Source organism: Aedes albopictus, chromosome 3 (genome assembly GCF_035046485.1).
Source record: "Aedes albopictus strain Foshan chromosome 3, AalbF5, whole genome shotgun sequence".
In the NCBI taxonomy this organism is placed as follows: Eukaryota; Metazoa; Arthropoda; class Insecta; order Diptera; family Culicidae; genus Aedes; species Aedes albopictus.
This window is the reverse complement of record NC_085138.1, coordinates 236975285-237002872: the sequence shown is the minus strand read 5'-3', so window position 1 is coordinate 237002872 and position 27588 is coordinate 236975285. Positions and strand designations below refer to the sequence as shown.

The 27588-nt window shown below is 41.9% G+C and overlaps 1 protein-coding gene and 1 long non-coding RNA gene across 2 annotated transcripts in view; both read right to left on the bottom strand.

Moving 5' to 3' along the window:
* The window catches only part of LOC134291647 (uncharacterized), a 239659-nt gene that overhangs the window by 108160 nt on the left and 103911 nt on the right, over positions 1 to 27588 (bottom strand). The gene's annotated exons all lie outside the window — the stretch shown is intronic.
* LOC109431283 (disco-interacting protein 2) lies at positions 2274 to 27574 on the bottom strand (the record flags this gene model as incomplete). Its single annotated transcript, XM_062859647.1, is given in 12 exon segments — positions 2274 to 4157; positions 8868 to 9216; positions 9342 to 9578; positions 9643 to 10140; positions 10204 to 10366; positions 15387 to 15477; positions 15550 to 16015; positions 16508 to 16689; positions 18010 to 18568; positions 21321 to 21457; positions 21525 to 22480; positions 26671 to 27574. Coding segments are annotated over 12 exon segments (4530 nt in total). The 3' UTR covers positions 2274 to 4053.

Sequence of the window (27588 nt, the reverse complement as noted above, 5' to 3'; positions counted from 1 at the left end):
CGTGTTACACTTTCCTTTACAATTATTATGTTATCAAACAACACTGGATCTAGTTCAAAAACACTGGATTATTAGCTGAAATTACTATGAAATCACTATGCTTCTAGCAACCTTTCTGCATTTACTGTTTGGTTTTCCCTAGTAGATACTGGATGAATTCAGAACCGAGTCAGACATTATTATACAGCTCACGGGTATAAATCATAGAATGCTGGGTAAAGACTGCTGGAAGATAGGTAGAGTTGAACGCTCAGGTATCGTCAGGTACGAGTTTGCAGAGTTGGAGCGAGGTAGATTTGCTGGCGTAGGTATATTGTTATTGAAGAAGATTGTAAATTGTATATACCTGGAATGAATAAAGAGTGCGGCGGTTGTTGATTGAGGTATCAGTCGGCAGCCGTCTAGTTTGATGGAAGGTGACTAATATTATACCAATTTTAATTAAAATTGGCTGAAATCTTGCGAAAAGCTGGAATTATACTAATGTCATCGTGTCAGACTACGTTGATTTGATCTACTTTTTTGTTTATTGATCTTTGTTCTGCCGCTTGTGTTGTGTGTAAGAGGTAGCGGTCGCGTTCGAATGAAATAAAGCAAGCTGACACCCGACCGCGACAACGAAACGAAGGCAGTGAAAAGTGTCGAATGTTTACAAGCCTGGGCCAGCGTGGCCATGGTGGACTAGTTCCAACAAAGACCATGTTTACAATCACCAACTGTACGTAGTACAGCTAACTGGTATCTAATTACCTGTATCTAATACTTATTAGCACGTTTTCAGCAGAAGGCAATAAAAACCACTGGAAGAAATCATTGTTCTTGATAGTGGGATTTTGTAACTTGTTTCAAAATACTTTTAAGGCAGTGAATTTCACTCAAATCTTTAAGCTGTCAGTGTCATTTTAACTCAAAATTTTCCAATCTTTCCGAAAAAAATACTTTTGAAACTGGAGAAACACGGAGTACATCCGAAAAGGGCTAAAACTTATTAAGTTATCAAAAAAATTAATATTAAATTAGTAATATCTTCTAAACGGTGCATCTTAGAAAAATGTTACCGAAGTACTTTTTTCTTGCAAATTTGATGTACTTTCATAAAATTAGGGCGACAAACTTTTTTGACTTTACTTAATAGCTTTTTTTGAAAACCGTAATTTTTTAAAACATTTTTTTTCATTGTAACCTATTTTTCTCCAGAACAACCCACTGTGCACTAGGTAGCATTTTCAGTCAGCTATAACATAAGGATAATAAAAAAAATATTGACATGTCACTTTTTAGGGAAAAACTATATTTCCCTAATAAAAATGTATTATACACTGGTGATTGGGTGAATGATTGTATCATTCCATGTATGATCAAGATGATAGCCCGAAAGGGTTGTAAAGCACGTTGTATCATATTTTTCTATTAGGGTTTAGTTCAAATCACAAAAACCAAACATATTTTTTTACCGTGCATATTTTCTCCATATAGCACCAACAATTCTCTACAACTTCGCCGAAGACACCAAACCGATCGGACAAACCGTTTTCGAGATACAATTTTTTGAAGATATCATGTGCATTTTTCATAGGCCCTTCTCATAAGTAAGGCTAGATTTAAAATGGCGAACCAAGTATGCAAAACGGCGTTTTTCTCCCCCAAAGACTTGTATGCAAGGTTTCATCCAAATAAAGATATATGAAAATTACTCGTTGCTGAAATGATATGGAACCGCTCGGCTGATACAAATTTAATTTTGACTTTTTGTCTCCCCCCCCCCCTTCAAAAAATTGTGGGTGGATTTTGCATTTTGAGGGGGCAGATAAAAAATATTTATCAAAATATCGGGTCTTGCTAAAAAAAATCCGATGAGTTTTTAATATTTTTTAGATTAAATGCTTTATAATTTTTATCCCCCCCCCCCTCGACCAGCCAAAGAGTGATGGGACAAAAAGTGAAATAAATATTTGTAACGGTCTAACTGGACTTCCACAATAAAATAAAAGCATGGACGCGCTCACCAATTCATATATACATCCATACGTTAATCCATCATTACTGAAAATCCAGTTATCACATTGAACGGTAAAAAATTTCACACTAATTTGACACGAAAATCGCACGATTAGGAGGCCAAATAGGGAACCACGACAACAGAACATCGAATCTTTCGATAATGCACAATGAATTGGACTAAGTGTAGAATTAGCATTTAAGTTAAAATACACGTTAATAAAAATGAAAAAAAAAATTAATTGAACTTTTCGGATCTCCAAAAACAAATCGCATTTTTTTTTTCTAAATACATTTATTTTCTAAATTAAATATTCACTTGAATTATTCGCCGTTCACTAAGAGAAATACAAAGGAATTAGTGTTTCACCAATTGTTGTGTTACTGCCAAAACGGATGTTTTTTAACTCCCACCATTAACGAACATTGTCTGTAAAATTTGTCAGTTTCAATGCCGGGTTCACATCCTACGCGTACATACTAACCTTGAACTGTAATAGGTTTTTGAGTGTGTTTGTATTTGTGTCTGTATGTGCATGTGCGCGATTCACCTTCCGGATTTTCCAATTTTGCACGATTCTACCGTTAATGAGCAGACGCGTTTACCTACACAATTACACAATTTGCATGTGCTTTCCACAGTTATCCTCGCGTTTTTTTTTCGTTGGCCTTTTTCTTTTGTTTGTAAATTGTAGTAACTCTAGTTTCGTACGTGACTTGTGTTTGTGTGTGTGATTGCTAATTATGAATATATAGGTTACAGAGAGAAAATTTGCGAAATATTGGGTGAAGTTTTATAACCAACTAATCATTCTAATTCCTCTTCCTTGGCTTACAGTTTTGCTTATATCCTTTACATTGTTTTCATTTATCCAATAATCAGAGCAGTTCGTGGCTGAAAATCGAGCACACCTTAAAATTATCATTTCAAGTTTAAATGGTTCCATTATTTTTTAATGTACAAAAGAATGGATTGATTTTTCTTTTTACTTTATATCAGTTGAATTATAACCAGATGAAAGAGTTTGTATATCTTCTCTAAACAATACGACTATTTAAATCCTCATAATTGCTAGTGCTTTGCTCGTAGCGTTTAGTGTTTGAAAAAGTTGACGAGTTTGGATGAAGTTTGGAAGATTGATGTATGGATTAAGGGGAATGATGAGCGATGAGTTTTGATAGTATTGATTGTAAGGAACAGAGATCCAAGACACAGAATAAAATGTTAATTTACGAATAAATCACAAAATAAAATCAATTTATCGTTTGTTTTGCCTAAAACTGTGACGATAAAACATTTACAAAAACAAATTAATAGAGACTAGATTATGAAGTTAAAATAAACAACAGGCCAATAAAATAATCTATTGCTTGTCCTTGTTTCGAAAAAAGGATCCAAAGCAACTCACCTTATTTTTCTCTCAAAACAAAAGCTAACAAAACATGTGAATACTGAAAATAACGTAAAGTAGAGTTGATAAAAAATTTGTGCAAAAGAAACAAATGTACAATCTCTACCATATTTTCCAGCAAGCTTTCTTTTCACACGGGAAACGTGCAAGTTCCAGTTTTTGTCGTTTTTAACAAATACCTAAGTATATATCAACTAAGCTCATTCTAATGTTCAACCCTAATAAATCGATTGAGAACTAGTAGAACCATTAATGATTAGCATACGGATCGAGAAAATTAACTTCGCTTGTCCAACCTAGATGTGTACAAATTATTTACAGAATAACTTTACGTTGAAGGGTTTGGATGATTGGAGCTTTATCGCTTCTGCCATCAACCATCTCATGTCAGTGTGTAGCTGAGCGTTCACGTTTTCTCGAGTGTTCGGAATTTGACTCATCATTTAGACGACGTGTTTGTGTTTGTGATGTGCGTTGGTTTTTCCTCTTATAATTCTTCTTTTTTTGTTTGTTAATATCACCTGACATGCTGCTTTCCACCATGCAAGCGTGGAAAGCATCACTTTAAAAGCCTAACAAATAAGAGGCACGAATCACGTTTGCTGGCCAACCTGGACAAGGTAGTAGTGGTAGGTAGATGCGTTTACATATTGTAGGCAACGTAGATGGGATCCAGTTGGTCGGCGAGGAATCCATCCCGCAGGTGCATTCGCTGCTTTTCGCCTCGACTGTTGATAGGTACGACACCTGGAAGTAAAAATATTGCAACCGACATTAGGATGTGTAAATAACTGAATTGACTGTTCGGCTCCGTCATGCGTTATTCGATTGAGCCTCGAACAAATTAACATATAACTATTTGAATGGCATTATCCATGCCAGCCGATTCTTTAACCCTTATGTGGCCGACAGGGTACCCGGGTACCCAGCACCCATTTAAAATACACGGTGTAGAAAAAAGCAAAAAGTTTGCCGACCACATAACGGTTAAAGAAAAACATCCTGCAAAGGTGAGATATGCATGGATAACACTAGGAGTATCTTGAGAGGCGGACGTGTAGTGACGTGTAGTAAGTGTTGATGGAAGTTACACTTCGACGAACAACCGAAAAGCGGAGATAATAGTTATATGGAGGACTGGATTATTTTCGGAGTTGTAGGTGCGAATATTGCTTTTAGTAGGTTCTCAAACATCTTTCAACCATCACCGGCAGTACCTATGTGGAACAAGGTTGTTTGGTGATAAAGCATGATCCACGAGTCGACGGCATTCTAAGGTAAACCCATCATCAACGAGGTGACAAAATCTGGAAAGACAATTTGAACGTGAATGCCAAATAGCAACCCTACAAATATGGTGTTTACGAAAATTGACAGAAGAAAACGTGGAGGACAAAGTCGGTGAATGAGGTAGACCAAGACTCGAAGATTATAAGTGTTGTTACCAGTTTTATTTCTCTGTTATACGTTCGATTTTAAACTTGTGAATATTCTCACAATTTTAATGAGCAATTATAGGGTTCTTCTATCACTCAAAGGAATATGCCCTAGCAATTGAAGTGGTTGCATACTTTGAGGTTATTTCTGGCGATAAATAACTGCAAGACAGGCATACCGGTCCCTAACACGGACATCAATATGCAGCCGTCTTGCATTAAAACCCGATTCGGGATGGCCCCATTAGGATTAGATTAGTATTCCTAGATAAAATTAAGCTATAAAAGCAGTAAATGATGCTGCGAATCAAAAGGCATACTGCCATACAAAACACAATTCCAGGATGACTGATGGACCAAGAACAGTTATGAAACCTCGTCATCCTGTGAACGGAAATTGGGTTTTTAAATTAAGAAAAATGTATTGATTTTTTGATTTTATACGAAAGAGTACATTTTTCTGAACCACCATGATTTTTTTCAGATTTTTAGAACTTCATTTTTGTACCTAAAATCGTTTTTAAAGAGATTTTTCAAAATCACCTTTTGACAGCTGGCCAACTGCTTGACAGCTCCGCCCAGTACAAAATGCGACGAGGGGTGATTCGACAAATCGCTCCCATACAAACTTCAAACTGATTTTTAAATAGGTTCCCGGGCACCAAAATTCATGAAAATTTGGATTTCGGCTCAGTTCTGCATGCAGATTCCGAATATGGAATTATCTCAACACCGCTAAAGAAGCCAATTGTTATCCCTTTTGGATAGGGTATCGCGCTACTTGGGCGGTGGTTTTCTTCGTCTGTTATTTTCTTCTGTTTTCCACTGTAATTCGGTCAATTTTGTACCGATTGACTTGAAATTTTGTACACGGGTAGATACTATACCTATCTCACCGCATTCCAAGAATTGTGTCAATTGGTTCAAGATTGACTGAGTTATAGTGGAAAACAGACGAATATAGAAGCCACCGCCCAAGTAGCGCGATTCCCTAATAGGGCAAATTGTTTAGTGTTATATTGAATCAGATTTAAGTTTTATGTTGTCAATTTGTGACGTCGTGTCTTATTGTATATTTGTAGTATTCTGTTTTATTTGTCACGGCTGGGCGTCAAGCGAAAAATAAAATATAACATTTGAAGGGTTCAACGTTATAGGGCACTGCACTGTTTTGATTTTGTATGGGATTTTGACGTTTCGTGGCCTTGTTGTTTACAGAATTTCTGTAAGAGTGAAAGAGAAGGAGATACTTTCATGCACTGCCCTATTCGCTTAACAGTATTAACCGTCGATAGAGAGACACCACTTACTTGGATTAGACCTCGTCAACGTGTTTAACTTTGGATCGGTGCTAATAGACCAGGTTTTCAGCTCTGTAACTTCTGTCAGCTCCCTCAAAATATATTACTCCACGGGCCTCAAAGACGCTCTCGCCACATCTTAGCTAAATTAGCGAACTGCAAGATGTTCAGCCAAATTGGCCTGCCAAATGCGTTCGTACAGGTAGACAAAACGTGGACGAAAGCTGCCGGGAATTGTCCACAGTCAATACTAGCCGGATTCTCTACCGGTACAACCGGCTCCTAATTTAGGAGTTAAGGTAGCGTCCGGAGCATTCCAGAGCTGGGCTAGAATCACTGTACGTCAGGCTATGTCGATGGCGTTCTGATCGGCGGCGTAGACGAAGCAGATCACCAGCGTAACCTTGCTTCAGCTATCACTCTACGACTTGAACATCGTCAACATGAACAGCTAGAAGTTCGGGAACGCCGATGTTCTGTCACGGCTCTTCAATGAACACGTCAAGCCAGAAGAAGACTTTGTCGTAGCCAACATCATCGCGGGGAACGATGTAGGTTCTATAGCGCTAGATGCAGTTGACGCACTTCCTCTCCATTTTAGGGCGATACAGCAAGTCACGCGTTTCGACTCTGTTCTTAGCAAAGTCTACAGCTACATTCAGTAAGGTTGATCACACTCCAAATCGGCCATCCAGGACCGGGAAGTTCAGTTCAGTGGATCTTCGACCGTAGCGACTCGTTGTCTACGGTTCAAGAGTGTATAATGTCTGCTGAACGCCTTGTGATTCCAATCAGTGAATCCAGGGACCCAGTGCGTGAAAGTAGTTGCGCGCAGCTACGTGTACTGATCTTCGATCGGTTCGGACATCGTTGCGCACACCAATGGTTACCACAATTACGCAGCTGCATCCAAAAGTCTGTCCAAATCAGCGCCACAGTTGTGTCTCAAGTGAACCAACACGTGTCAACGGGTTCACGTCAATTACGCTGGATCTTTCGAGAGATAATCTAGCGGAGAGTACTTCCTGCTCCGCATCGATTCGTATTCCAAAGGGGTCACTGCCTCAGCTACCATCGGAATCGTACGGAGTCTGTTCGCTCGCCTGGGCATGCCAGAAACTTCACGCAATTCACAAGCGCTAAATTTGCGCAGTTTTGCATGGAGATTGGGAGCAAAACGTTTTGTACACACATTCAAGCGAGCGATCAAGAAAATTTGAGAAGGGAAAGGAACTATTAAAGAAGCACTTGTTGTTTGGTCGCACAATACGGATCAGCCTGGATTTGGTTCGCCTACCTAAATTTCAGCCGTCGAACGCTAAAACCTGAAAGTACCGACCCAGACTGAGGCCTTCGCATTCGCGGGTAGCCAGAAGGGTACGCCGCTTACGACAAGCAATCTCAGAAGCGCGTGAGGCAGCCTTCAGGGGAGGAGGTACCAGCACTCGCAAGTCCAGGAGGTTGTTAACCCAGGAAGTGAAAAGCCGTAATGCTAGTATGGCGTCCCGGAAAGCTGGGAAGGGGGCTTAAAAAGGCTGACCCGTTCCGGGTAAAAGGGAGCAGAGGGTTGCGGCCTTGTGTAGATCCGGATCCGGGTGTGGAGGAGGACGCTTAGCGAGCAGACGGAAGAAGATGAGGAAGAAGACAGATGAACAGGAGCTTAAGGACGCTAAGCCAAAGAGAGGTAGGAGAGCAGATGTCAAGCGCGAGAAGGGAGACGTCTTCGTCATTAAGACTGACGAGTAGGGTGGGGCGGGGCAAGATGGGTCAGTGCAATTTTCGACCACATTACTCATGTTTTGATTATGTTAATAATTTTGTTAGGTGACCAGCATGAATATACAAAAGTTTAGGGTATTGATTGAAAAAAATATTCACTCTCATTCAGGGTTAGCTCTTGTTTACTCAGTATTAGGTTGTCCCAAAATTGCACATGGTCAAAAAGCTTGGGGGCTCACCCTGCACCGGAGGTTTACTTCACCTACACCTACACCTGACACCTACAAGTAAGTGGGGGTCCAGTACGTGGGACCGCAATTGCCATAATAGGAGAAAGCTATGAGGTAAAGACCATAAAATGTTCGGCCTTCAAGAGAGCCGACAAGTCACAATGTAGGTAACGCAGTCCAGCAACTGCTGCGTCAGGCAGTCGCTGAGTGGGAGACCTATAATCACCGGTTATGCGACGGACCCATACTGAGTAACCGTCGGTAATGGCTACTGGGTCGCGAATGGGTACAAAATGGCGGCAAACAGGTAATGTTCACGGCTGTCAAAGTCGCGATTAAGACCGAGATAAGGGCAAGCAAAAAGCCCTGCTGAGGGTATCTGTCCGAGTACTTATAATAACCCGTGGGACGATGGCTACAGGATCGACCCCCAGACAAGAGATGTAATGATGGCTTCTACCGAGCAATTTCCAGAGATCCTGGGAAGGGTCGTCGAGTGGCTCTTTCCGCGTCATGATCCGAGTTCTTAGCCACCTCACACAGGGCCGCTAGGTAGTGGGGCTCGGATGAGGGGAAGGTCGCCAATAAGGAACTTGCGAGAATTGCAAATTCCCTTAGCGCAAATAAGTGCGAAGGGTAAACCGCATAAAAATCCTTTGAAAATAGAAAATAGAACTGGTTACGGCTCCGTTGTGCCCATGTGGCGCTTGAGCCTTCCAAATTACACAAACAGTAAATTACCATTACATTTTCTGATCCACAAATACATACCTGGATCGACCACGACAACCACTCCAACAATCAGCTGATGTTCCTCCAGCACCGTGTTGGTCACCAGCGGCACCAGATCGAGCGCTTCCGATTCGTTGCCATCCAGTTCGACAACCACTACCAGCAGATTGGTCCACGTGAACACCGCACATTCGGCAATCTTCTTGTGGCATCGGAGCACCGAATTTTCAATATCGATCGGATGGTAGTACATGCCGCGCAGTGTGATAACCTCGTCCAGGGCACCGACGATGTAGACCGCATCGTGCAGCTCCTGCTCGTTGCCACTGCCGGTGATGGTGGTGGTGGCTGCGTTCGAGCTTGTAGTCGAGTTCAGCGTGTTATGGCCCTGGGGATGGAGGGAGATGAATATTGAATCATATGAATATATTTCTTTAGATTGCAAATCAACTTGAGATAGTTTCGAAAACAGTTGATGTTATGACAAAGACAATGCTTACAGCGTCTACCTACCTGCGAATGAATTGATTCGTTATCCGAATCTCGACTGGCAATGCTGGGCGTCGTTTCGTCCAAAATGGAACCCGCCTGGGAGCACTCGGTCCGCCGGAGGAATCCTAAATATCCGGTCCGGGCCCACGTTTCGCTGGTACTACTTCCGGTTACCAATTTGGCATTGAAGTGATCATTGTAGTCGGTCTCATCTCCGTAGATGGTGAAGTACCCGTTCGAGTTGTGAGGTGATTGTACCTGTCGAAAGATTGTAAATAATAAACCTGTCCTCAAGTGGTGGAGATAACGTGTCGATACGAACCCATATCTCACCCAAGTGAGAATCGCCACACTGGCCTTTACTGTCCGGATTGGCAATGATGACTTTAACTCCGGGCAGAAGTTTACCGGACTCGACTAAGCATAACGAATTCGGAGCACCTCGTTCGACCAGCGCTACCCTGTTGTTCCGTAGGGCTCGGAGATCTACATAGACTTGAGCACTTTCCGCAGAGCTGGCACCTTGTACGCATATGGCCGGGTTCACGCGACATCCAAACGAAGTCGACACGCAACGCATGTTCAGTCCCAGCGCTTGGAACAACTTGCAGAATTGCTGCGTCAGTTGTACTCGGGGTCGTTCCTCGGCGACCACCACACACGTTCGTACACAACCAAGATTGATGTTGCGCTGCTTGAGCATCTGGATAGAGTTGCTGAGCGCCTTTGTACAGAGTTCTATCACTCCGTACGAACAGAAGGTATCTCGTACGCGGTACTGCGATAGCGTACTTAGCCATAAGCTTGGATTTGCTTCGACCTAAAGAAAGGTTCATGTATTAAAAGAACTTCAATTTATATACGGAAACCTAAGAATACCCACCTCGTACGGTGCTATCAGAATCGAATGGTGACCACTGTAGACGCTGATTAGGGTCCACATGGAGAATCCCAATCCACAGTAGGGATCGAGACAGAGGGCCACGTGGCGACTAGGATACAATTCACAGGCTAATTTCAAACTGGCACATAAACTCGAAAGAGATCTGAAAAGATAAATATAATGTGTTATTATCAAAGCCAATAATAGTCTACGAATCCGTAAATCCGTAGAAAAGCCTCAATTTCGTAGATCTACGGAAATTTCCGTAGATCTGTCAACGCTGGCATTAAGTCGAGGTATAACCAAAGGAGTGGATGGAAGGTACTTTTGTCGCATTTACAAAAGGGCGACAAGTTGGATTGCGGGAACTGCCGCGCGATCACACTATTGAACGCTGCCTACAAGATACTCTCCAAAATTTTATGTCGCCGTTTATCACCGATTGCAAGAGAATTCGTGGAACAATATCAGATTGAATTCAAGGGTGAACACGAGGTGATGAAATCGATTGATTGACTTGGCTGGTTCGTCTCTCGTGATGAAATCGATGCGGTTGCACAAATACAAATTCGGGCTCACTGGTGATCGCCGACAACGACACCAGCAGACAAATCCAGAGACGCTCTGTGGCAGGAAATTGAGTTTACTTTGGACTTCACAGAACTCTTCGATGGAACAAAGTTTGCCGTCCAAAATATCCATTACCAACGATAATGCAGCTTTTGATTTTCACCAAAGTCCAAGGACTTTGTTTTCACCCTTAAAAGGGGGATGGCAATTAACAATACCTACTTCGCACGTAGAAGAATAGCTAAACACACACTACTCGAATAGTACAACTTGCTCCTGAAAGAACTTGTGCTTGTATTAGCATTGGACAAGTTTAGCTGAGGCATAGATTTTTGTGAATCGACCAGCAGAATGGATTCACCGATTTAATCGAATGCTTTGAATCGATGTTTTCACATCGATTCGATATTAAATATTGCAAAACAATAAAAGGGTCCGTTTACAGCATGGAATACAAGTTCATGGGATGATTTATTTGTTTGAATACATTTATTATCAAAAATTGAGATTGTACATCGAACCGTCTCTGGAGGAATTCCTGGATGAATCCGTGGAAGAATTCCTAAAGCAATTCCTGGAGGAATTGCTGCAGGGACACCTGTAGAAAACTCTGAAGGAATCCTGGGCGAAATTCCAGGAGAATTTTCTGGAGGACTCGCTGGAGAAATTCTTGGATGAATGCCTGAAGCATATCATGGAAGAAATCTTGAAGGAATCCCTGGATGAATTCCTGGAGGATTCCCTAGAGGAAATCTGGGAGGAATCTCTGGAGAAGAAACATCTTGAGGAATTCCTGGAGAAAAAATTCCTGGCGGAATCCTAGGTGGATCTCCTGGAGAAATCACTAGAGGAATTCTTGAAGAAAACCCTGAAGGAATGAACTCTGGGAGGAGTCCCTGGAGAATTTTCTGAAGAAATTTATAGAGGAATTCCCCTAGATTCCCTAGAGGAATCTCTGGAGAAAATGTCTAGAGGGATTCCCGGACGTATCCCTGTAAGAATTTTTAGATGAATTCATGTAGGATTTCCCAGAGGAATTTCTGGAGGATAATCACTTGAGGAACTCTTGGAGGAATCCCAGGAAGAATTTTTGAGGAAATCCAAGGATCAATTTTTTAGGGAATTCTAGGAGGAGTTTCTGAAAAAAATCCCAGGAGAAAGTACTGAAGAAATCGATGAAATTCCAGAGAAAATCCTGAAGGAATCCTAAAAAGAGTACGCATAGGAACTTTTGGAGCAAACCCTGTAGCAGCTCTTGAAGGAATCCCTGGATGAGTTCCTGAAGAAACCCCAGGAGAAAGCTTGAAAGCAATCCCAAGAGGAATTCCTAAGGGAATATATAAACAGTTCCTGGAGGAAATCTTAGATTAATTCCTGGAGTTTCTGGAAGAATTCCAGGAGGAATTCATGAAGAAATCCCAAGAAGAGTTTTTGGAGGCATTTTCAAAACAATCCTGGAAGTTGTTCCCGAAAGAATCACAGAAGGAATTCCCAGGTGAGTCCCTGGAGGAATCTTGGAGAAATTTATGAATCCCGGAAGCAATCCCATGAGGAATTTCTTAGGGAATCTCACGAGAGCTTTCTTAGTGAATTCCTGGAAGAATATCTGTAGGAATCCCTGGATAAAAATTTGAAGAAATCCATGTCTGTAGTAATTTCTGGACGAATTATTGAAGGAATATTTGGTTGGACTCCTAATGGATTTTTAAGAAATTCCTGGATTATTTTTTGAATAATCTCTAGTAAATTTTCTGAAAGAATTTCTGGATGACATTCCTGCAGAAATACTTCGAATAATTCCAAATGGAGCAATCTCCAACGGAATTCTGGAAGGATCTCTGGAGAGATTTCTGAAGGAAACCTTGAAAACAGTACTTGAACAATCACTGGAAGAATTTTTAAAGATATCCCAGGAAAAATCCCCAAAGAAATGTCTGGAGGAATCCCTAGATAATTTTTTAAAGCATATCTGGATGAACTTGGGGGTTTTCGGCCTTGCAGTCTCCGGTGCAGTCAAAACGACATACAGTGTCGGACAAAACAATAAGACCACCGTTCCTATTCCATACAAAATGACCAAGTTTGATGATTTGTTACTAGGTTTTTAGAAAGCCGATTTGGCTGAAATTTCGACAGCCGACATGGAATTATGGGAGTTTTGATTTGTATTAAATTGGTTGAGCTCTGTTCACTACTTCTAAAGTTACAGATATAGGGTATTGTACCATTTGGGCAGGTGTACCTATTTCGGGCGCTTGCCGCTATAACTAAGTCCATTTCAAACTGATTGATTTGAAATTTTGTCCAGAGTTAGATACTATACGTTCCTAACTCTGGACAAAATTTCAAATCAATCGGTTTGAATTGGACTTAATTATAGCGGCAAGTGCCCAAAATAGGTACACATGCCCAAATGGTACAAGACCCTACGGTGCGACAAAATTCTAACATCAGATTTTTGTGATGGTTGTGGTCAATTCAATAAAAATGTCCCCAAGTTTAAATGGCATCCATAATTTTAGTACTTGTATATTAATCATCAAGTATCAGATACTCTCATATATCCTCTGGTAATGGCAATCTGAAAGTGGTTCTATTATTTTGTCGTTTCTTAAACCTGTAACTTTTGATGTAGTGAACAGAACTCACTCAATTAAATACAAATCAAAATTCTCGTAACTCCATGGCGACAGTCAAAATTTCAGCCAAATCGATTCACTGAAAACCGAGTATCACATCGTCAAACTTGGCCATTTTGTATGAAATATGGCTCCAGTTAGTCTAGTGGTTAAGGCTATGGATCGCCAATCCGGAGACGGCGGGTTCGATTCCCGTCCAGTCGGGAAAATTTTCCGACTCCCTGGGCATAGTGTATCATTGTACTTGCCTCACAATATACAAATTCATGCGATGGCAGGCAAAAGAAAGCCCTTCAATTAATAACTGTGGAAATGCTCAAAGAACACTAAGTTGAAGTGAGGCAGATCAAGTCCCAGTGGGGACGTAGAGTCATAATGAAGAAGATGGCTGGTGGTCTTATTGTTTTGTCCGACACTGTATATTTTCGATGCCCGACGTTTCAATGGACTATGCCATCTTTCTCAAGGGTTCTATTCAAACAAATTGGACGTAGTACATATTAAAGAAAAACAGAAAAACTACAAAGGTGAACACAACTTACAAAAATATCGTTCTTTGTCTGGTGGTATGAATTGCACATGAATTATTGTCAAATTTCGGACGGACTTTATCAATTTTCTACAATTTTACAAACAATGATCAAAATAAACAATTTTACAGAACATTTAAGGCATTACTAACTATTTTTGTCATGAAAAACTGGGAAATTTTGTATGGTGGGTCACTACTCTGATCGTCACTATGCTATTCTTATTTTAATCCGTCAATTTGATTCCAGTCAGAAATTTGTTTGAATGTTGCGTACAAGTTCTGTGGGTTTTAGTTTCCTTTTGGGTGTCATTGTCGTTAGTGTTAGTGATGTCAGTTATTTGCCTATCTACGTGGTTTGTCTTGGTTTTTGTCTTTATTGCGTGTAATATTCCTGCATATATCATACTTAAGCTGTCGCAGTCGCTTCGTTTATTTACCATCCTGTCTGTGTTAATAATATGGCACACTTCCAAAACGGGGAGAGCAGAGAAACGTCGAAGGCAGTCGAGTATCTCCATTCTGTCCAAATCGAAACGATGTTTGTTGTCGGCCGAATGCTGCAAGAGAGCTGTTCTCTCTTTTAGTCAGTCGAGTTCATAGCTGTTGTAGTTGTCGTCGTTGTTGTTGTTTTCGATGTCATAGCCCATTGAAACGTCGGGCATTGAAAACATATGTCGTTTTGACTGCACCGGAGACTGCAAGGCCGAAAAACCTCCAAGTACAACATTACCAGTCGATAGCATACACAAGATATCTGGATGAATTCCAGATGGAATCACTGCAGAGGAACTGTTCATACTCATATAGTTTACGAAACTAGAAACAATTCAAAAACAATAATTTTAATCGGATGTAAAAAATCGATTCGATTGATTTTGTGGGGCTTTAGCATCGATTAAAAAGTCGATTAAACGAAACAATAACATCGATGTTGCGAACATCGATTCAAAATTGCAGAACGCTAGCTTGTAGTCGAAAATGCGGGCGCGATTATCCAGCGTTACGGATTCAACCATCTGGAAAATCTTTACGTTTCAATATCCAACGCTCTTCAGTCGAAAAGGTTGCTGCACAGTATTGCGACATTTGCACCCATTTAGACTCGGCCCAAATTAACTGTTATCCCAGTCTAACTTTGCAGCACCTGTATACGTTAGACAAGTTTGCTTAAGCTCATTACAGGGTCGTCTGTTGCACAAGAGTAAAACAAAATAAGTTTGATTTGAGTAAAATGTAGCTGGGAAACGATAATTTAGTGAATTTTCAAATTATCACAAAATTCGAAACATTAACAAGAAACCCAATATCATAAGAAGCTAGAATAGTCGCACGACCACGGAGCCGCACTAAACATAAATCGTTTAGAAATGGTGATCAAGGCGTATAAATATTGCAAATGTTGACTAATAATAAATGATACTGAAACATTACTACGTACATACCGATGCGTAATGATGACTCCACTGAGACGTCCGCAAGTTGATACACTAAAGTCCAGATAGGCCGTCGAATCCAACGTACTGTTGGCAATAGCTGTAATGCAACAGAGAGAAAACGAACCTGTTGAAAAAGTCAAAAAGCAAAAGCACTGATTTTGAATCATACCAGCAAGTTTCCGTTTGGGGTTATCCTCGATGTCCAAAATGACGGGCCAACTCTTGGGGTCGATCGAGGTGGCAGCTTCGCGCGATTTGAGCAGTTTGATGATGCTTTGGATGGACAGGATGATGCCGCTCTTGGACACATCCACAATCATCCGTACGGTGGGCAGGGTGGTGATGAGGTTTTGCGGATGAGGTGGCCGTATCGTAACCGGAATCGCACCCAGATACAGGCACCCGTAAAAAGCGCAAATCAGATCCAGTCCCGGTGGGAATATCAGCGCCACGTGATCACCCGGGTTGACTTTGCCGCGCTCCTGTAGCAGCGCTGCGATCTTCTCGGCTCGTTTGTGCAGCTCGGAACAGGTGAGGGTCTTGGCGACGGCACCCTTGGAGTTCAGCAGGGTGTACAGTACGTGGTCGGGCGACGAGTTGGCTCGCCATCGGAGCACTCCGGTAATCAGTTGATGCTAGAGAGGAAGGAATCGTAAATGTTACGGTTATATCTTTTGCTTCGAAACGGTTCGTCATCTCTTGCGCATTGAAGTCGTTTAACAATCTTTCAACGGAATACATGTCGTTGTCACATTCTGGTAGGTATACATGAATCGAGGAAAGACGAGAGATTTCTATGCAAAATAAGCCAGCAACCTCTGTCCAATAAGACATAATCAAAAATAATGTATTGTAAAATTACTGTTATTTCACCAAATTTAAGCCCGTTGACCCAGTTACGTCATTATCGATTGTTGTTTCGTTTATTGAAACATCTGTGACCATTTTGGAACCGATATGCGGATTTGGTTGGAGGACCAGGTGGGCAAACGTTCTAATACCTACGACATATGAAAAACACGGCATAACTGGTTCATGGAGACATGCCCTATTTTACTGATCCTATATCGTTTGCCGGTTACCGTATTAGAATTATAGATATCAAAGAATCAATAGAAACAACTCACCTTTCGTTCGTTATCGTCCGCCAGTCCGATGTCGCGTCCCTGTGCCGAGGCCAACCGGTTGCCCTGGACCAAATTACCGACCATCACCGAAGCCGGCCCCACGGAGGCGTCTGTTCCGGCGGTGTTGATCGACGTGGACGACGACGGTGTGGTGCCGGAAATTTGGAGTTGTTGGATAGAACCTGAATTTAGTTTTTCGGTTCGTTCGGTTTTGCGCACGCACACGCGATTCACGGGCGGATGGTTGTTTTTTTTTTTGTTAGAGGGGTGGTTAATTTTTTAGGTGGTTTTGAGATGCGTGATGTTTGTGTGGTTTTGGTGATGGCGTGGTCAAGTTTTTATTTGGGTGAGGGCGCGTGGTGTTTTGTGAGAAGGATTGAAAAGATACACGTGGCAGTGAGTTAGGGTCGTTTGGGTTTTTATCGGTGTACGTGTGGATGTGCGAACAAGTGTGCGTGAGTTTACGTTTGATGATATTTGTTCATTGTTTTAGAATGGATTAAATTATAACGATGGTGGGTATGGTTTAAAAATTGATGGTTATTTACAGGGTTGAAAGGTTTTAGTAATCCATAATACCACAACCATAAGAAAGGTTATTTTTGCGGTACGTAGGCGATGAAGGTTTTAGGGATGTTGATGAGAGTGTTATTTCGGCCAATTCGGTGACGAACAGATGATGATGATGGTGATCGTAATGTAGACGGAACCATTTGTTATCAATTGATTTACGTTATTGCGTCAAAACACACGTGTCGGTTTTGCAGATTTTGATTTTTAGTATTTGTGAGGAGCAGAGCAGCATTTAAAAAGAAAATTAAGAGAGAAAAACAATGATATTAATTTTGAGAAAATGAAAGGTTACGAAATTAATGAAAACAAATCATATGATAAGTAGTACAGCCGATTGGATAAAGGCAAAATACGATTAGTAAGGTGGTTGCCAAACAAACTAAAAAGTAGCCAAACACACGCATTAGAATGTAGTTGTCGTTGCTCAAGCGGATTCGTTCTAAATGAGGTCAATCTTCTTCCGATGTGAGAATGGAAAAGCAAGGAATAAATAAACAATAAAGAAGTGATGACATTCAAATCAGATTTTCCCTGTGATCTTTAAGTATCAAAAAAAGGAACATTGATTCAAAATAGAAAACATTTTCATTCAGTATTCTGTAATTAAAATTGTCATGTCTTATTTATTTAACAACTAAACAAATTTGAGACTTGTGATTGGTCATAACAAAAGCTGAGTCTCCGTTGTTCTGCGTTCACAATCGACGGCAAAGTTAGACGACGGCATCACATCTTGAAAAAGAATCGCTCGTTTGGTGTGGGTATTAGTATTAGTGCTGACGATAAACCAAAGCTGTGCTCTACTCTACGAACGGAAATATATAATAAGGCAATAACAGTTATTGGTTCGATAAACAGAAGCGACATAATGGAACACATGGGGTGCATCATAAATGGTTACAACAGTATCAATCAGGCCGTCTACATACCGTGGTGCAGTTCTCTAGGTTTGGGCAGATTGGTGACGCAAGTGTGCGGACACATCAGCACATTGGCCGGATGCAGCGATCCTTCCAGGAACCTTCGGCGAGCCTCGGTCAGATGAATACCTCCCAGCGGTGTTTTTGGCAAATGATTCGGAGGAACCAGAGCGAGACAGTAGATTCCCACCTGATGGATGGAGTCTACCGCCTGCAAGACGCGCGACATCCACTGGAAGGACTCTTCCTCCGAGCAGTCCGGACGTTGCTCAGCAATGACACAAACCCGTTCGTCCCGAAGGACCTTTATGCTGAACACGGCGATTCGGCCGCGGTAGATGAATCGCATCGGTTCAACGGCCAAAACTGTGGCAATGATGTCATCAGCGTTGTGCTTGCGCCCAGTTACGGTCATAAGGCCATCCCGGGAGCCACACACAAACACAAGGCCTCCGGGACCTAGGAAGCCTAGCAGACCACTTCTTACGTATAGCTCTTCGCTGATTGGTTTTCCTGGTGATTGCACTTCGCCTTCTTTGGCCGGAGGTGGTTCCGTGAGCGGCTGAACCTGTAAAAAGAAAGATGGTGATAGATGTGAGGTGTTAAGCAGACCTGTTGTTTGTAAATATCCACCGTTTATTAGTTGACGGGACAGCTGTAGATTCCCTCTAACACATATTGTAAATGCCTACAAAAGTGATAATACTCGCTTCCACATAGACCGCATGCTGGCCAATGCCAGCAGAACGTGGAACGATACAAACAGAAGCGGAAACAGCAGACTCGTCTCTTTCGAGAGAAAAAGTACCATTTGGAAGACACGGAATGCGAGGAAATGGAACTGCTGTGCCATTCACAAGAAACACGGAAGTTCCATCAGAAGCTTAACATATCTCGCAACGGCATCGTGCCTCGAGCCGAAATAGGCAGGGATAGGGACGGGAGTCTCCAAACAGATGATCGAAAGGTGGAAGCAGCACTTCGATGAGCACCTGAATAGTTCTGAGAGCGCAGCAATGGAGGCCCAAAGTAACGGGAGAAATGACTACGTCAGTACTGCAGAAAGCACCAATGAGCCTACTACCATGTTGAGGGAAGTTAAGAATGTTACTCAGCAACTCAAGAACAATAAGTCAGCTGAAAAGCTACCGGAGGAGTGGAAGGAAGGAATCATTTGCCCCGTCTACCAAAAAGGTGACAAGTTGGAATGTGAGAACTTCCAAGAGATCCCAATTTTGAATGTCGCTTACAAAGTGCATCATCTTTCACCTTACGTGAATGAGTTTGTGGCATGTTTTCAAGCCGATCAAGCCGATTTTCAAGTCGACGGCCGCCCGACAACGTCCCAGACATTCACCATGCAGCGAATCCTCCAAAAAAGCCACGTATACCAGGTCCCAATGCGTCATCTGCTCATCGACTTCTAGGTGGCGTACGACAGCATCGACTACATAGAACTATGGAAAATCGTGGACGGGAAAGGCTTCTCCGCTCCCTAGGCTGATTGAAGCAGCGATGGACGATGTTGAAAACTGACAAGGGTTCCGGGCCATCTGCCAAGTTCGTTTAAATCTCGCCGGGAAGTACGACAAGGTGGTGGACTCTCGCCTGATGTTCAAAATCGCCCTGAATGGTGTTATGCGACGAGCCGTGCTCAACAGCCGGGGCATGATTTTTACGAAATCCGGCCAAACTGTCTGTTTTGCGAATGACATGGATATTATTGCTAGAACATTTGTAACGGTGGCAGCACTGTAGACCCGCCTGAAATGTGAAGCAGCAAATGTCGGACTGGTGATGCACGCGTCAAAAACGAAGTACATGTTGGCTGGAGGAACCACGAACGACAGGGCAAGCCTGGCAGCAGTGTTATGATAGATACCTTCGAGGTGGTGAAGGAATTCGTCGGAACGGCAGACAAGCTTCGAAATACGAAGGCGTATCATCAGTGCAAATCGGGCCTACTATGGGCTGCACAACACCCGCGGCCGAAAAAGTTTTACCCCCGCACCAAACGCACTATGTACCAGACGCTGATAAGACCGGTAGTTTTCTACGGGCACAAGACCTGGACTATACTTGAAGAAGGCATGCAGGAATTCGAAGTGTTCGGTACGATTTTTTTGGGTATACGATCGTCGGGTGCTTAGGACCATTTTTGTTGTTGTGCAGGAGAACGGTGTGTGGCGGCGAAGAATGAATCATTAGCCTCTTTCCAACAACTCCAATCCCTACATCTTCGAGATGCGGGCAGCCTTAGAGAAGATCAGTTAACTATCAGGTGGAACTTCGTTAGAACGCTAATAGGGAAGGGGGTTTGCTTCTGCAAGCCTGAGTATCGGTTCTCCAAAAGGAGAGGCTCACAACGGCGTCTGATATCATGTTAGAGGCGGCTAATCAACGTCCGAGTGCCAGGTGACTCAACCGAGCACCCTGGTCCGGTAAGTAGGGGATTGATGTCAAGCGTAAAACCAACCAGCAGCAAAAAGGAAATAAGACAAGAATACGAACCAGATCCATTGGCATACCCACCAGACTAACGCGACGGAGAAGGTCTTGCGTATGGTAATTCGGTACGTACAACTACATACTCGACCGGAAGCACCCGCAAACTAGCCGCGGAAGGACCGCGGATTCGGCATTGTAGCGCTGCAGGAGGTGTGTTGAACGGGATCCTTGGTGCAAACTGCGGCAATACACTCGAGCTGGAAACAGCTTTCGTGATATGCAGAAATTGTTGATCAGTTGGTAGCTGATCGTCGAAAGAATGTTCAAGTAGAGTTCAACAACAATACCTCCCACACTTAGGAAGTATCTACTGATTTTACGCGCAGCTCGAACGCGAGTGCGACCGCTGTTTAAGGCGAGACGTCTCTCTCTCTCTCTTCTTGGCGTAACGTCCTCACTGGGACAAAGCCTGCTTCTCAGCTTCTGTGTTCTATGAGCACTTCCACAGTTATTAACTGAGAGCTTCCTCTGCCAATGACCATTTTGCATGTGTACATCGTGTGGCAGGCACGAAGATACTCTATGCCCAAGGAAGTCAAGGAAATTTCCTTTACGAAAAGATCCTGGACCGACCGGGAATCGAACCCGTCACCCTCAGCATGGTCATGCTGAATACCCGTGCGTTTACCGCCTCGGCTATATGGGCTATATAGGCGAGACGTCAAGATTGCCATAAAAGATATGCACGCTGGGTACACGTATTTAGTTGGATGAGTCCGACGACGATAGATCTCTGCGCTCGGCGCTACAGTAAAGGTAAGCTGTTACTGTTACTGTTTTATGATAGAGGAACTAAATGAATCTTTGCTTACCTTGAACGTTGCATTGGTCATGCCATCCAATCCATAGTAGGTAGTTCCAGTAGATCCAGAAGTTACGCAAATCTCACCGACTTGATCTGTTTTGCACAGCACCGGAGGACCTTCGGCGTTGACCACGACCATGGTAGCTGGAAATATTATAAACAAACAATCAACAATAGGGCTCTACGCATGCCAATCTCTTCTCAAACTTACCACTCGGCATCACTTGGCCACAATCCTGCAAGGTGAGCGACGTCAGAGAGTCCTCGCTGTCCACACGAACCACTCCATGCGAAAGGGCAGCCATCGAAAGGACGCCCCTTCCGGTGGCCGATTGACTGTATCCTCCGGCGGATCGACCAGGTCGTCGCAGCGAAACGGTAAACACCTCCGAGCTGCTGGCACAGGGACAGATCGCATCCGGTCGAAGACCTTTGGATTGGAATACGCTCAGGAATTGATCACAGCTAGAAAGAGACCACGGATTGGCACCGTCCGCGACCAGCAGCATTCGCAGGGACGACAGAGAGATTTCCTTGTGATCCTTGGTGGCCAGAAGACCCCAGTGCAAATCTCGGCTCTTCACTAAGCAACAAGACGCCCGGTATTTGGTGATAAGCTGCATCCATGAGGAAGGTTTGAGCTTCATGAGTGCGTAAGGTATAAAGAGCACGTGCATTCCATTGAGCACCGAAGTCAGGATACTGTGCCACAGTCCGACTTCTCGTTTGAAGTCGAGCACACAAACGATGGTTTCGCCTTCCGTGTAGTGGCAGGCCATCGTCAGCGCTCGACAGTGGTTGATCATGGATTGGCGCGACACGGTCACTCCCATAACGCTGCCTTCCTTGTCGGTAGTGTACTCAATGTAGGCGATCGAATCCTCACTGATGCGGTTGTTGTTCGTGTTGAAGTCTTTCGGGACTTTGGGCAAATGTTCGGTGACGAACCAGTGCAACCGTGGCCATCCTTTTAGCTTGGCCACCTCACCGGTCGACGACTTTGGTAATCCCTTTAAGCACGCTTCCGAGGTCAGGGCCACCTGTACGCCGCACGAGCTCAACAGGAAACCGACCTGTTGCGGTGGGGAGTCGGAACTGGACAGAGGTAGCTCGATGGGCAGCGGGACGAGGCCTCGGAACATGCAACCGTACCACGCCGTTATAAAGCTGTCGAGGATAGGGGAGAGTAAACAAAACTTTTTTTTAGTTTCAAAGAGATGCATTGAAGAAGTTGTTAAGGGAACGATTCCTACTATAAAGATATCTGTATCTTGATCATTTTTTTTGTCAAACAAGCTATTTGGGCAAAGAACATTCAAACAAACTCGTTGTAACAGTAGGTATGCAGGTCTTGACATTCTCGTCATCACAGATTTTTTTTGTTGTTTTCCCTAATCTGGGTTCGAAGAAATCATGAAGTCGTTCAAACAAACCTTAATTTAAGGTAAGCTAAGAACCTTAACGAAATTTTCCAAGGATTTCTTTAGAAATTTCTCCAAGAAAGATTCTTGCAGGAGTTCCTCATGGAAAATATATTTGATGAATTTCTAAGATCATGCTTGGAGCAATACCTGAATAGATGTTTTGAAGCTTTTCCAAAAGAATTTTGAATTTTTAAAGGAATCTTTGAAGAATCTTCTAAGTAAATTCTAAAAGATGTATTCGGAAAGACTTTGGAGGTATCTTTGATGATATTCATAAAGGATTACTACAAAAAATATATAAAATCTACCATAACATTGTAGTGAAATGGATAATATATAACCCCTTAACTTTCTGACAATTCTTGATAATAAATAAATACATTCGTAAATGACCTTTTGTGATATTTAAAATTGATTAGGGTAAGAAATCAAACTTTGAACTAGTCAAATTGTAATCTTAATTTGAACCATTTCAAAATTCATTAAAACGAAGTACTTTTCAGGCAAATGTTGTCCCGAAAAAGATGTTAAACAGCTTTCCGTAATATAACCTGATAACATGGGCTTTAAAAGCATTGAAAAAAGCGTTTTTGTCATGGAAAACAGGCAATTGAAAAATCACTGTGATTTCACCCATTTCCCCCAACAGAAAGCACATTTTCGGTGCACTCGTACAGCTCATGCATTGTATCACACGCAATATGTGAACATGTCAAATGAAAGCTTATTTATCGTAGAATCGACCAACCGAATAATATTCCGCATAACTTGTCATAAAATTATCAAATTTAAGTGATTCTTACTTGGAGAATGTTATCTTAAGTTGAACCATTTGTAATCTAAATTTGAACTAGTAAACGGGGGTGAGCTTCTAGTGTTGGCCTGTAGATTGCGCTAGTGGTTGCTTTGTTTACTCTTGTGGGATGAAAAATTCCAAATTTAGTTTCCAAATTCCTAAAAAATTTCGAACATTCTGAGTTGGGATTCCACTGCCTAATGAAAAATAGGTATGAGAATTAGCAGATTCATGTGATTTTTCATTGTTTAGCATGGAATTGGCTGTTTTGTGAGTTGCTCGAGCTGCTGCCGCCAGTAGTTCAAATTAAGATTAAAATTGGTTCAAATTATGATTACGATGGTTCAAATTAAGATTAAAACCATTGTTGATGAAACATCAAATATTTCAATGAAATTCGGTGCAAATACAAACTTTTTACCATTTATCAGAAAGCTTATACCCGTAGCTTTAATGTACATACGATTTTGCCGTAGTAAATTATTTCCATGTGGGAGAAAAAATCACTTAAAATTTGCACTGCTTCAGAAAGCCGCAATTTGGTTCAAATTTTGATTACCTACCCTATAAATAAAAAAAAAAAAGAAGGATTCTTTTATGTACGCGGCTGATATTCATTACTTCTATGAGAAAAAATATTACCGTGCATCATGCACTGCAGAACTGTTTTATCGATGGTGCTTTGACAGAAACTCCTGAAGGGGGTAGATAGAAGGTTTCAGGATAGAAGAAAGAGAAAAACGCAAGTCGAAACGCAAAGTCCGAGTCGGAAGTCGTTTGGTTAGATGAAAGGGAGGGAAAATAAACTCGTCATTCTGTGAACGAATTTTGTGAGCTCGGTTCGATTTTGGTTTCGCTCCGAAAATTTGGAAGTAATTTTATTTCAAAATCTTATTCGTGAAAACACGACAAACATGTGAAAAGGTTCCAAGAGCTTTTTAATAAACAAACATGTTTTGGTTGTGGTAGATCTCATCTCGATCCACCCACGTACATCTGTGCCTACTACAAACAAATACCGTAATGTGTGTAATTTGTTTACAGAAACCACCTAGATTTTTTCGCACGTTAAGTAGTATGAGGAATTACGTAAAGGATTCTTGTAGAAATTGGCTATTTTTTTTCTCAAACGAATAAATGGCGGAAACCTCAAAGAATTCTTCTTAAATTCTTTGGTGTAAATAAAAAAAAAAAACAATCTTCAAACGAATTCCTATAGATTTTCTTTGGAGGAGATGCTGCAGGAGTCCATGGAGGATTTTTTGTAGAATCCTACGAGGAAATTTGTGCGGCAACCCTTTGGGGATGAATGTGTTTATCCTTGTAAGACTATCTTAGGGAAAATTTTGAAAAATCCCTGAAGGTTGAAAAAATCCTTGGAGGAAAAAAATACATCCTTACTATATTCTTGAACGAATTGAGAAAAAGGACTTGAAAAAATCCCTAAGGAATCTTTGGACGATTTCCCATAGCAATTATTGAAGGAATTTCGGAAGAATGGTATAACACAAGCAATGCTTGAACAAATTCCAAAAAAATCCTTGAAAGGATTTAAAAAACATTTGAAGAAATTTCTAAAAAAAATCTTGAAGGAATTCCTAAAAGATTTCTATGGAATATTGCTGAAGGGATCATGTGGGGTAGTCCCAAAGGAATCGTCTTTTTAAGAACCTTTTTGGAATTCTTGGGAGTACTACTTTCTTTATTCCTCCAGAAATGATTGGATGAGTTCCAGAAGCAATCGCTGGAGTAACTTTTGAAGAAAATATTGGAGGAATTTGTAAAAAAAGTCCTTGAAGTAATTCCTAGATTAATCGCAAAAGATATGCAAGAAAGAATTTTCGGGGTTCCTCATTTGGAAAAAATCTTGATGAAATCGTTAGAAAAATTAGCGATTCGTTCAAGAAATCCGGACGAATCGCCTAAGAAAGCTTCGAAAAAATCAATAAAAAAAACCCTGATGGAAACCTTGGAACAATACCTAAACGATTCTTTGAAGGAATTCCAGTAGGAATTTCTGAGAAGTTTTGGAAAAGTTCTTACATTTTTTTATTTGAATTTCTGAATTATTCAATGGAGGAATTTCTGAAATCTTGCGAGGCTGATAGGAGAAATTTCTCAAGAATGAAGAGCAAAAACACTCAAAGGAATCTTCGAGAAAAATCTCTTACAGGAGTAATTATAGAAATCCATGAAGACATTTTTGAATGAAAGAATTCCCAAAGGATTTCTTATGCAAAATTATTGGTAAAATTTCTGGGGAAATCATGCATGAAATTTCTAATGGAATACTTGGAGAATTGCTTGATGAAATCTTTTTAAGAAATTTTAAGAGAATACTTGAATAAAATCAGAATGAATCTTTGGAGAAAGAGAATTTATTGGATGAACTACTGAATAAATCTTTGGAATATTTCCTGAAGAAAGTTTGGGAGGAATTTCTAAAATGAATTTCTTTGGAATTTCGAATAAAACATTGGTAGAATTCCTAAAACAATCCCTGGTAAAATCCGAAATGTAATCCTCGGTGGAATCCTTGGAGAAATTAAACAAGGAATGCTTTATCAAATATATAAAACTTTCGCAGGAGTTTCTAATAAGACCCTTGGAGAAAATCTGAAAGAATCTTTGGATAATTCTCAAAAGATGTTTTGGAAGAATTACTTAAGAAATCTTTGGAAAAAAATCCCGTGGGAATTAATAATAACAAGTTGTACAAGTGATCATTTTCGGGATTACTTTGTTTGATGGTGGAACTGACCTTGTACGTTAATGTTCCCAGCCACTTATCAGTAGACAATAAGAGTTGCCTAGATGAGATCACGTTAAATAAGTTGAATTAAAGATAGTCTTTTAAGCAGTGGCGATTCCCTAACCTCAAAACTACCTGTTCAACAAGTGCAAATTATTGAATTTTCTCAACAAATTAACTTGTAATTAATAGAAAATAACGAGAATAGCCGTTTACGCTCATTTTATGTTTGATTCTGACCCTGTATTCTCCGTAATTTAAAGTTTTAGGATTGTTGAACAGGTAAAAAGTGTGGTTACGAGACCCCACTGCTTTTAATTGATCAAGACACGGGTTTTTGATTTGTATGAAATAGAATAATCAGAAAATCAGCGCAACAATTTACCTTAGTGGATCACTGTTGGGATAAACCAGAGCGACCCGGTCGCCCGGCTTGAGCGATATCTGCTCGGGACCTTTGCTGAATACTTTGGTGGACAGGGCGTAGGCAATTTTCTGCGCTCGGGACAGCAGCTTTCCGTAGGTCAGCGTCGTGGTCATTTTTCCGTTCGGATCCAGCACGGTCGCCATCGGAGCCTTGAACGAACTTGTACCGTACCGTTGTAGGGCGGCCTCCAGCGTTCGTGGCAGTCCGGACGGGACGATCAGCTGTTCGCCTTGGACCGGACTCATGACGTTACCTTCCGGTTTGGGGGCGTTGGGGTCTTTCGGATTGGCAGCGATCTCCAGCTCGATGTCATTGTCTTCGTAGAATTCCGGTAGCGGTCGACGTTTCGGTCGTTTCAACGTGTTCAGCAGTTGTTGTATTTTGGCCGAGACCTTCCATCGACCGGCGGTACCCGTGTCACCGGGTTCTTGGTTGGAGAGATTCACATATCGCGTAACGCGATCTGCTCCTCGTCTTGTATTGGCACTGAACTGAGTGATATCCGGAGCGGCGTAAGGCCGCTGCTGGTACTCAGAAATGTCGGTAATATCGTAACTGTTCTTCTGGTTATAGTAGGTTCGGTGCATTGCCGGCGGCGATCCGGCGCTAGAGGTATCCGACAGGGTGGCATGCTGGGTGTTTTGGGTGGGTATGCTTTGCGGAGGTCGTCGCTCGATTGGCGCCGGTTGCGTTTGCTGTTTCTGTTGACTCGAGTGATGATGTTCGCGGGTTGATGGAAGCTTCATGGGTTCTCGGCCGAGAATGTGATCACGTGGGAGGTTGTAGTTGTCCCGATCGGGTGTGGATATCCGTCCTCCGATGACGCCTTCTTCCGGAATGGACTCGTCATCTGTGCTGGAATCTGGGGTGAAAAGT